This window comes from Phymastichus coffea, unplaced genomic scaffold, assembly GCF_024137745.1.
Source record: "Phymastichus coffea isolate CEN01 unplaced genomic scaffold, Cenicafe_Pcof_1.1 PCOF00027, whole genome shotgun sequence".
Lineage (NCBI taxonomy): Eukaryota > Metazoa > Arthropoda > Insecta > Hymenoptera > Eulophidae > Phymastichus > Phymastichus coffea.
This window is the reverse complement of record NW_026706838.1, coordinates 1,980,403-1,993,173: the sequence shown is the minus strand read 5'-3', so window position 1 is coordinate 1,993,173 and position 12,771 is coordinate 1,980,403. Positions and strand designations below refer to the sequence as shown.

General features: G+C 35.5%; 1 protein-coding gene across 1 annotated transcript in view; it reads left to right on the top strand.

The window, feature by feature from the left end:
* LOC131675601 (casein kinase I-like) overlaps nucleotides 1-12,595 on the top strand; it is a 567,349-nt gene extending 554,754 nt beyond the window's left edge. Inside the window, exon 10 of the mRNA XM_058954633.1 lies at nucleotides 12,542-12,595. Coding sequence (XP_058810616.1) covers nucleotides 12,542-12,587 — 46 coding nt within the window. The 3' untranslated portion in view covers nucleotides 12,588-12,595. The remainder of the gene's footprint in view (nucleotides 1-12,541) is intronic.
* The last annotated feature ends 176 nt before the right edge of the window (nucleotides 12,596-12,771 follow it).

Here is a 12,771-nt window from a genome sequence, read left to right as displayed (position 1 = left end):
GTTATCATATTTAGTTTTGCCCCGACTCATTGTAGCGTTTTACTTTTAATTTAATTTTTTCATATTTACGTTATTTTGTATCTACTTATTGTTATTATTTATTTATTATTATTTATTATTGGAATACGTATAAATTATTTCCAAATAATATTTACTGGCTGGATCAGACGTTTATTTAGCTATATAGCTTGGGTACAAATTTAATTTTATAATAATATTTGCAAAAGTCCGTCGCTGATTAGCACTGATGGAGCATAAATAGAGCGACGTTAAATAAAAAAAAAAAAAAAAAAATTTATTGTAATACAGCTAGTAAAACTTTTTGAAATTATTAGTATATTGAATGGTCTAAAATTAATTAATATTAAAATTAATTATTAAAATTATTAAAAAGAAATTAATTAATTATTAAAATTCAATATATAACTTCTCATAATGAATGAACTTTGAGAAATTTGCGAGTTCGTTGATTTTTTTTTTAATTGTAATTAGCCCCTTCCGATTGCTCAAATGTAATTCTTTAATGTACTAAGATGTTTTTAACTTAAAGTAACAATTAACATTTACGTTCTTTGTAGTAATTGAAGAAATAGAATAGTGTTATAGGTAAAAAAATTATTTTTGATTAGAAATAGTCATTTAAAAAAATATTGGAATATCTATTCGTGTTAAATTTAGACGAGAGTTATCATTTACTACTATTACTATTTCTTGAGTTTTTTGATTATTATAAACAATTTTTGTTTACTGCACTACACTTGAAATATTAAATAAAATTTAACAGTGTTATTTAAATTTTTAACTGTCATAATGGCTGACTATCCTCCAAATGAGATTGTTGATCTGATAATGGTTTGAAAAGAATGTCATAATAATTATCGTGCTGCAGCAAGACATCGTAACGCAGCTATTCATCTTAATCCTCATGTCAGCAGTTGTTAAATAGAAAGAGAAGTTGTTATTCCAAGAAAAACATTTCTGAGAATTTTAAATAGGCTTAATTATCAAACTTACTATATCACGCTCGTACAGGAATTGAGAATGAACCATATGCAAATGAGAATTGAATTTTGCCAATGGGCCTTACCGATTATAGAAAATGATCCTAATTTTTTCAACTATGTTCTTTTTTCTGACAAAGCTAAATTTTGAAGCGAAGGACAATTAAATAGGCACAACTGTCATTATTGGTCAAATAAGAATCCTCATTGGCACAGAGTTGTAGACTATCAGCATCGCTGGAGTCTTACGGTGTGGAGTGGAATTGTAAATGGATATTTCACTGCCCCTTACTTTTTTGAGCGGAATATTGGTAGACACAGTTATTTACAGTTAATAAGAGACCAGTTGCCAGTATTATTAGATGATGTTGATTTAGAAACTAGACGAAGAATATGGTTTCAGCAAAATGGTGCAGCACAACACTTTACACTAATTGTCCGAGAATTTTTGAATCAAACTTACCATGAAAGGTAGATTGGTAGTGGAGGATCAGTTAATTGGCCTCCTAACTCACCTGATTTTACATCTCTAGACTTTTATTTGTGTTGTTTTTGATGAGCGGCCCACAACTAAAGAAAACATGCAATATCGCATTCGTCAAGCATGTGTAGGAATTCCGAGACAGACTCTATTGAACACTGTACGCCATTTTCAACGGCGCTTAACTTTGTGCCTACAAGAAAATGAAGGTAACTTTGAACATTTACTTCGTGGTTAAAACAGTGAGAGGCAAGGGAACTCACTTTAAACAAGCACCCCACACAGTGAGAGGCAAAGGGACTCACTTTCATCAAGTACCCCAAAAGAAATACAATCCTATTACGTCCACGTCGTTGTTCCTGGGTAACGTTAAAAATAGGATAAGCATATTATGTTATTTGATCTTGAATTAACTTCTCTAGTAAATCCATTCAAGGCAAAACAAACTTGAAATGTTATTTTTCAACATTCTAACCTCAAAACGACGACTTTGATATGAGTTTTGAGGTTCTTATGCTAAAAAATACTATACCGACCTGGTCCAAGGCTAGCACCAGGGTGGAAATGTACTATTCAGCGTAATTTTTTCTGATTACAGAGTCAAACATAGAGGTTTCTATTAAAAAAAACAATGAGCTTCAAATAACCTTGATCGTTGAGTTAAAGGTCAAAGTATTGTAAATATTGTATTTAAATATTTTGGTATTTATTCAAATGATCACATAACTTAAAGCTTAGGAATGCAACAAAACAAGAAAGCCAATGTCAAAATCTCGACAGTGAACAATTCGGTGTTTATTCACTGATAGAGCACAGAAACATAAGTTAACTTCATTCTTCTACACGATTATCATATAATCCCCTATCTCGAATCTCGCGATCTCAGCAACTTAATCCAATCATTATACCTTTCATACGCTATAAAATTACATCCGCCACACACTTCATCTCTTCATATATTCGTTACATTTCTCATTTACAACATTAAATCATTCTCACGAACTCATTCATTCCAAATTCACACCACTCACTCCATTACACTCCATAAACTAAGTCAAATACGCAATTTACACTATAGAATTCGATCGCTCGTTATGCTAGTTATGTGTTATAAAAGAAGATCGTTCACTCCGATTATTTTTATAGTTTATTTTTATAAAACTAGGTCAAATACGCGATTTACTATATAATTCGATCACTCGTTAGGATATTTATGTTACAAAATAAAATTGGTCATTTTGTGGATTTTGGATTCAGTTTATTTCCGCGCGAACGGCCCTTTCGTTTCTCATTGGATAATTTAAATTCAAATAGTTCGGAATTTCAACGGTCTGCACATTTGAGGCGACTCACGCTATATCAGGTTAGTTTGGTGGCCGAACTCGTCATCCCAGAAAACGATGATGATTGAGAAATTCTTCTACCCATGGTGCACAGGTCTCACCGTCCAATTATTCTCACTGATTCCATGATTACGACGAACGCCATCTCAGGACTGCCTGTCTTCATCCACTAGGCAAATAGAACGGAGCCCTCTCAGGTGTTGTCGTGTCGACGGCAGAAAACGGAGTCCTCCGCGCTCCGCGGTCCGAGCAACTCGCTAGCGAGCCTCGGCATGAAATTGCTCGCGAGACAGTGTCGAGCGAGCCATCGATCGCACTTCTAGCGAGATCATTCAAATGATCTTATCGATTCGTCACAGTATACAGTGGATAAATGTACTTAATGCCCCTCCTGATCAAAGTACATAAACGACGATTATTCTATCAGAATAAGCAATCGCGCAAATAATGTCCACAGAATATTTCAACATTTGACCTTGAAGTGACCTTCCGAAAGTCATGAAAAAAATGTTGAAATACCGTTTCGAACGTAAAATTTCCCGCTCTTTCTAAATTCTGTGTGAAAAATAGGTGTTTTCATTGGAAAAATACCCTGAATTTTCCTGAAAACGCAGGTTTTTTTGGAACTTGATCTTGAAATGACCTTGTAAGAGTTATAAAAAGAAATGTTCAAATATAGTTTCGGACGTGAAATTTCCCGCTCTTTCTGAATCCGTTGTCATAAATAGGTGTTCCCATTAAAACAAACCACTTTGACCTTGAAATAACCTTGAAGGTCAAGACCAAGACGTTAGCGTTATTGTGTGACCAATTTTGTCCGATACAACTTTTGTCTGAACCGTTTTTCCCTATCTTGCTTAGCTTCCGAAAAATCCGGGTGCGTAGATTAAAATGGCCCACCCTGTATAAAAGAAAGGACAAAAACACATGTATCATTATTTAGACGGAGTGCGCTCACTCTGTCGAATTATATAGTGGCGGTTTAATACGAATAATCAGCTCAATCTGATTATCGGCACTAATGTTCGATAAAATGATCAAGCCGCGATCGCGTACTGAACCCTAAGCTCGACAGGGTCCGGCAATTTTTCCAGGCCTAACATATGCTAGTATACGTGCACCAAAACATGCAAGAGAGAAAGAGAAAGAGCGAAACCAACCGGAATCGATCTCATCCGCCGCTGCTGATACCCTTCCGCTGCCCAAGCCTGCACTAGCGCTACTGTCTCGTCTCACTGCTCTTTTCTCGCTCCACTGCTTTCTGCTGCTATTGTTGCTATTGTCTATCCTACCACTGTGTCCGCTGTTTAGCTGCTGCTGGGTTGGTCGTCGAGATCGTACGCGCGTCACCGGGACGGGCTTCGCCAATGTAGCCCACACACACCTGTATCGGGCGGTAGCAGTTTAGTACAATCTAGCTAACCATACACGAATAATCACCTCACTTACACGCATGCTCGCATACCGGATACGTATCCTTTAAACCATGATGGCGTCGAAAACCGCACCGCTTCTCAAACGAAAAACAAAACCAACAAAAATCCGGTAATCGAGCAAAATAAAATCTATACACGCGCACGTTCTCGACCAGGCCTTTCCATATTGTGGATCGCCCCTGCCTATCTGTCGCGCATGAGATTAGGGCACAACTCGAACTCTCTTCATCCATCTTATCCTTTCGCATGGTTCTTCTCTGTGCTTCGTCGCTCCGTCAGCAGCTACTCACACTGATTCTCAATGACCCAAATATTTATAAAAAATATGCTAATAGCCACCGTGATATAAATTCTATCTCCAAGTTTATAAAACGCATCGCAACTCGTTTTAAAATTAAGCATATAACCACTGCATATTATTCGCAAGCCACTAATGTAGAAAATATCCACTTGTCTTTAACTGAATACTTACAATTAATAATGGATAATTTCAACTTCTACATTGTTTCTCACTTGCTCCGTTCACTGCATTCAGGCTGAGAGGGTATTTGTGTACTCTCTAATGCCATAAATAGAATAAAACCGACGCTACTTGACCAAGCAATTGGTAATAGGATAGGGATGGGTTAACAAATAGGATAAAACCAACGCTATCTGACCAACAAATAGGGAAATTAGGGGCCAAAAACCGACCAGTCGTAAAATTGCGCGGGCTGAAATAGTAAAATAGACGGCGCTGATAATCGACCTAGCAACAAAACTAACCAATCGGATAAAAACCCACAAGAAAAAGGGGAAGTAAAGGAGGAGAAGCGACGCGATGCCGCGAAAAGCCGCGGCAGTATCCACAGAAGTCTGGAGGCGCGCGAAAGCCCAGAATGGAATAGTGACACAGTGAGTAAACAAAGGACAGCAGCAGCAAAATATAAAGGACAGCAGCAGCAATAACATACAGCAGCAGCAATAGCATACAACAGCAGCAATAAATTTAAAGACCAACAGCAGCAACTATTAACGACCAGCAGCAGCAACTATTAACGACCAGCAGCAGCAACTATTAACGACCAGCAGCAGCGATAGCGATACCAGCAGTAGCCGGAGTAGATATAAAAAGGATAAGAGTGGGTACCTGCCGTCTGACCTTCTCGTAATCGCCGAATTCCTCGTGCGCGCGTTAGATTGACGCCTGATTTTCTTTGTGCGATCGTTTAAGCTCTCGCGCATCAACGGGAGTGCCGTCTGACCTTCGCGCGATCGCCGAATTCCTTGCGCACGCATTAGATTGCCGCCTGATTTTTGTGCGATTGTTAATTATTCGTACATTAATGGAATGCCGCATGACCGTCGCGCAATCATCGAAATCGTCCACGCATTGGCCCGTGCCACCTGACCTTCGTGCGATCGCCACGAAAACGAATCGCAATCGCGTCGTAGTGCGCCATCCGCGTTTTAGGGGAATTCAGATGAGGTAGACCGCCGCGAATTGTTATCTTAAATCGAACAAGGAGAAAACCGAATTACGTAAGGACACGATGACCGGATGCCACTAGCATGTTCCCCTCTCTTCCCTCCGGTTTTCACGTCGACCTAAGATATGACCGACCTTGGACTAACTCGGGTATATATATATAGAATGAACTTTTATTTATCAATAAATACGAATTCTAGCTTAAATCCTTGTTGTCATTGACTTAACCTCGATTGACTTTCCATATCATCCGTAACTATCGCGATCGGGTGCGCGAAGCCAGTTAACGTGTCAACGCTTTGACGCCATTTATTTTACGTGATCGATTTCTCCGAACTCTTACTACTCCTGGATTATTGACGTGGCGCCCTGAGACGCCGCTCCGACTACCCGCTGCTGAGAGAAAAGCCCTTGCCCCGACACATCAACTAGCCGTTGCCCGTAGTTTTCTTCGCACGTTGGTTAGGACTTCGCGCACCCCTCTTTTCATCTCTAGGTGACCAGCGAAACCAGCGTGCGGAGAAACAGCGAAACCGCCCGAATCACAGCGACCAGAACCAGCCGATCTGCAGTGCTACCTGCCCTCCTAACGCGAGGACGGTAGCTGGCGCCCAATAATAAACAATAATAAAAGCTGCAATTATTGGCTGACTGCGCCGCTGGTGGCAGTGGAGGTCGTGAAAAACCCGAATAAATTGTTTTTTCTCTGTCCTCTCCCGTCACAACTTTTTTTTAAGTTAGCTATTGGTTCCTGTTGAAATGTATCTAAAACTCGTGTCTTATTTTTAATAGAAATAGTATCTTGATATCGATTTTCTTAAAGTGTTGTATTGACAAACAGTTCCTTTCAGAGCTAAGTATTATGAACTATGTACGAGGTGTGATCAAAAAGTAAGGTGAATTTTGAAATTTAGCGGGCTACGTCCGTTCGATCTTCGACTTTTTTATTTGGTTATGTCGGTACACTCGTCTAGAACATATGTACCAAATTTCAGCTTTGTAGTATGTTTGGTTTGTTTGTGAGAGGCATCAAGGTTAGAAGTGTTTTGCGTGCTCCACGATTTGCTGCTGTCTAAAAACATGGATCAAAGAGTTTGCATTAAATTTTTTGTGAAAAACGGAATCAAATGTTCCAAAACACTTGAAATGCTGAAAGTGGCATACGGTGAGTCTACTTTAAGCCAAAAAAATGTTTACAAGTGGTATAAACTCTTCCAAGAAGGCCGAGAAGACACCGACGACGAACCTCGTTCTGGACGCCCCAGCACATCAACAACTGCTGAGAATGTTGAAGAAGTGAAGAAAATAGTGTTGGGAAATCATCGAATTACCATTAGAGAAATTGCTGATGATATTGGCATCTCATTTGGTTCGTGCTAATCAATTTTGACGAGTGTTTTAGATATGAGACGTGTGTCAGCGAAGTTTGCTCCGAAATTGCTCAATTTCGACCAAAAGAAACGTCGCATGAGCATCGCCCAAGAGCTACTGAATGACGTCAACGATGATCCAGATTTACTCAACAGGGTTATAACAGGTGACGAAACATGGGTATAAGGTTATGACATCGAGACTAAGACTCAATCGTCCCAGTGGAGGCATTCTGGATCACCAAGACCAAAAAAAGCACGCCAAGTTCGATCAAATGTAAAGGTTTTGCTTACAGTTTTCTTTGACTGCAGGGGCGTGGTGCATCGTGAGTTCTTGCCACAGGGTAGAACAGTAAATAAGGAATATTACCTGCAAGTTATGCGCAATTTGCGCGAAGCAATCCGCCAGAAACGTCCGAATTTGTGGAAAAATAAAAATTGGCTTTTGCACCATGATAACGCCCCTGCTCACACATCGTTGCTTGTGCGCGAATTTTTGGCTAAAACCAACACAGTAACGATGCCACAGGCACCGTATTCCCCAGATCTGGCCCCCTGTGACTTCTTCTTGTTCCCAAAACTAAAGAGGCCCATGAAAGGACGGCGTTTTGCCACGATTGAGGAGATAAAGACGGCATCGAAGGATGAACTAAACAAGATCACAAAAAATGATTTTTTGAAATGCTTTGAGGATTGGAAAAAGCGTTGGCACAAGTGCATTATATCCGAGGAGGATTACTTTGAAGGAGATAAAATAAAAATTGATGAATAAATAAATATTTTTTGAGAAAAATAAAAATTCACCTTACTTTTTGATCACACCTCGTATATACATTATAATGCATTGTGTGTGTGTGGGAATTCTATCTCTCATCTACTCACAAAACTTCTATAAATTTCATAGTTTAGTCCGATCGATCTTGATAGTGACACCAACTATTCTAAGATACGGATATATTAAATAAAAATTTATTTAACTTCGATACTTCATTTTCTCTTACACTTAGCGTCCATATTTAATTTCAACAGTTCCAAATTTTTATTAAATAGTTTGCTTAAGTATACTTGGTCTGTTCCTGATTTAATCGACGAATTTATGATAAACTAATTGATTTAGTTAATGAATTATAGTTTCTAGTAGGTCTGATTCATCTGAGATTTTATTTTTGCCGTTTTATTCTGAGTACTGAGTTTTATTAAATGGCCGAGTACTTGTTTCTATGGATTGTTTTGATACAGATATTGATTGTTCCGGGCCTTTGGAATAATCATTTATAAATATTTTCTTCAGTTATTCGTGGTCAGATTTTTCTTTTGTCAGAGTGTATTTTCTTTCGAAGCGTTGCGATACCACTTTGTATTCGAAGGGCGAGGCGTTTTTTTTAGCTTTTACAGTTTTCGACGCAATGAGGACATTCCAGCGTACCGTTTTTTTGTGTGTCGTATGCGGCAGAACAAATATTTGGGATACTTCGTCGCTGCATATGTTTTTCTATGCTGCATGTCTGTGTTCAAACTCTGATGTTACTGAGGTATCGTAAAATAGAGCTAAGAGAGTAGTATGGGTTTAACCGAGTACTACGATGATTATTATAAAGAAAATTATATATGTTTCAGGGTGTGTCAAATAAGTCATAACAGGGCTATTTTATTACTGAAGTAGAACCTTCCTTTTCACGTCATTTTCTACCATTGAATTCAAAAAGTAAAAAAAATATTTAACGAGGTAGGTAGATTATTTTTTAATTTATCATCATTTGTTTATATATGAAAAAAAGGTTGCTTGAAAGTTATCATTGAAAATTTAAAATTTTGAAGTTATAGATTTCAAGCAGAATTACTACCAGATGATTTTGGGGCTTTGTAAGTGTAAAATTATTTTTAACTTATAACATGATGCTTTTCCGACAAGAAATAACCATGGTACCATGTAGTATAGATAACAATAAGTTATAATGGTCAGAAATATTAAGATCAGCAAAAATAAAAATTAATTTACGGTATAGGCTCTACCGCGGCTCAGTTAATTAATTAAACTTGAAGTTGAACACCAGTCCATAAATAATTTAATATAATTTGATATTATAATGATGGCTAACTGTAATTTGATAAATAATTAGGTTCCAGAGTATTGCCACTCTGGAATAACAACTAGTTATTACAAAGTCTACGGTAAATATTTCAGCTAATAGTAGAGGTTTCAATGGGACATATTACTCACGGCAGGGAAATAAACAGCATTGTAGTTTATTTCGGCAAATTAAAGTTTAGCTTGGCTTAGATACTGCTATATAGGTCGTGGTTTACCTCGAATCACAATATCGGATTCGGGTAGCGATGTTGTTCGATTTAATCCCTTGCTGTCTTCGTAGATAAATACGTTAGCGAATGAATAGATTTATATTGGAAAGGAATTCTAGGATGGAAAAATTGACGACAACATCAGCAACTTAAAAGTGAGCGCATTTATTTAATAAGAAATAACGAGAATCTGTATCGAGTAAAAATTTACAAATAAAAGAATGTGAAGTGTAGGTATATGTGTCAGTGTATAGGCTTGCCACTCAAGCTTACTTACAAAATTAAAAAGTAATAATAGTAGGTCTACTTTTATCTAGGATCCTGTATATAATATCAGAAATGTAATGTAATGCATTAGTTGTACCCCTATTTTTTACAAATCCAAAATGTTTATTATCATTTTATGTTTTGTAACACAAGAAAAAAGTCTTTTATAAATAATCTTTTCTAATATTTTTGCAATGTTCGATATTAGCAATATTGGTCTGTAATTTGATATGTCCGATTTCACTCCTACTATATAAATCGGAACCACTTCTGCAGTTTTAAGTTGATCTGGCCTAATTGCTTTTTCTATGCATAAATTAAATATGTATTCTAAAGGTTCTTTTATATAATGTATAATACTTTTCAATGTGTTTATATTTATTCCATCAACTCCAACTGCCTTGTTTTTCATTTTCCCACTAGTTGTATTAGATAAATATGTAAATGCCATATTTTTTTTGGTACATGTAGATTTTCATTATTTGGTTTATGGATTTTTGAGCTAAGCTCTGGTCCTATTTTACGAAAATAGTTATTCATATAATTTGCTATTTTTGATTCAGTTTCCATCTCTATATTATTATTTTTTATTATTAGACTGTCATTTCCTTTTTTACTATTTGTTACTAATTTAGTACTTATTAAGTTCCATAGTTTCTTTGGATTGTTACTATTGAATTGAACTTGTTGTTTTCCGAATTTCATTTTGGCATCTTTTATTACTTTATCTAGAGTTTTGGTATGTTTTTTATATTTGCCCTTAAGTATTGTCACGTCGATACTAAGAAAACATACGTGACGAACCACGATAAGTCAATAAGTGTCACACATGACGGGTTATGGTAACTAATCGAATATCGGTAATTTAACTTCCTATGGTATCAACCCTCCCGGGAACATTTGTAAATCTATCTAGCGAGATAAATTAGTGTAACCACATTCTCCATAATATTTCCGCGAATATTACTCACCGTATATTAATTTAGCAAACACAAGGGAAGGGGCACATCAGCCTATGGTATAAAAAGGCTGGATCGGGATCCGCGGTAGCTCATATTCCAGCTCATATTCAAGTTAGCACTCATACTCGTACTTATACTGATTTAGGTATTTCTAAGTTTCGCTTCCCGGCTACTCAGAACCGGAATTATACTCTGCTAAGCATTATAAACTTGTCATTAAACAATAAATCTTAAATCAAGCGCAAACTGAGACTGTTTAGAAAAATCTCTTCTGAAATCCAGTACTAACAAGGTAAGAAACTAAGTTATCTACCTAAACACGCTACATGTAATAAAGGCGCTATCCTTTTAACCAATCTCCGCCTAACTCCTGACTAAGATCCAACTTTTACCAACGCGACAGTACTTTAAACATTATTACGTCTAGTCATAACATCTCCTCGCTTAGACATAACAGTATCATGCTTTTTGGATCTTTTTACTACAATTTATATAATAGTTTTTTTTTGGCATGATGTCATGATAACCTTAGTTATCTAATTTTTTCTATTCGGATTTTTGTCATTTTATTGTTTGAATTCTTTATTACTGCATTGTCTGCAGATGTTTTTATCAAAATTAACAATTTATTCAGGGCACTCTTTGGGTGATATTCTAAATATATAGTATTCCAATTTGCTTTGTAGGCATTTACGCTCTTTAAAATTTCTTTTTAATTTATTAAAGTTTATTAATAGAATATTTGTTTCTTTGACCATTTTAGATTCTATTTTATCTATTGTGACGAAAATTAGGTAATAATTATTAAAAATATTCTCGACTTTATGTGTAGTATATTTAATACATTTGTTTTTAATAAAAAAGTTATCTATACAATTTTCTCCAATATTATTATTGGCAGGTCTTGTTATTCTCAAAAAGCAAGGAATTATTTTTGTTACAGTTCTCAGTCGATCAAATAGAACGATTTCAATATTTTCATTCGATTTTTCTTCAATAAATATTATAACTCCATATGCTTTATTTATGGTACTTTCATTATAATAACTTTGATATCCTTCTAGTTTATAGTAACTTGAGTCATGTAAATTTCAAGTTTCTGTGCATATAATTACACTAGGTTTTAATTTAAGATTTTCAATGAAAGTCTAATTTATTAAAATTTACATTTATGCTTCTAATATTTATACATATAACTAAGCTTTTATTACTCGAGAGATTTTCATTGAAAGATTTTTTAGATCTTTATATGCATTTACGTTATTTATTAAATCGTTATTTATTAATCGACATTAAAGTACTTATCCATTACTTGGTGCTTAAAACATTTTTTCTGCTTGAATAATAATAATAATAATAATAATAATAAATAATACTAGATGTTCTCGGATGCGTGAAAATTCTAACTGGTTTTTTTCGTAGTTGTTTGACATACCAATATATCTTGGTAGCATAGGTTTTATTTCGTAGTTGGTAAAGTCAATCACATTATAAATTTTTTATTTCAGTATTTCATATATGTGGTTATCTGTTGCCATATGGTTTGTTTTATAAGTCATTTCATATTTATTGTTGCTAAAAGTACAATTTATACATTTCTATTCGTTCTTTTGTTCTTTGCAAGCTGTTGTTGGATATTTATCAAAGCATTACAGATATGCTGATTCATTCCTACATTTTAATCCTTTGTACCAATAACCTCCACAGTTATAGCATGGTTTTACATTGATCATATCAAAAGCTCTACAGTATGATGTTCGTATCACCTTCTATTTATATTATTGTTCATACTTTCGTAGTCTATCGCGTTAATGAGTAAGAATTTGTTTCAATTTTTAAAAATACTTATAAATATTAACTTTGAAATAAAATTATAAATGAATATTTATGATTATATGAATTGCATTTTCAGGAAAGATAGACTTTACCCTAGTTTCTTATGGTGCGAAGTATCCTAAAAGCAGACCTTAAGGAGGCTCCAGTGCCATGGCGGTTCTCAACCGACTCTCAACTTTGTTTTCGCGCATTAAAAAAATACTCCTGGGATTCAACTCGCTGTTATTTCGGCAATTATTAACCAATCAATGTAAAAAAATCGATGTTCCTTGAAGACTCTAGTATCTTATAGATTGAATTAAAATT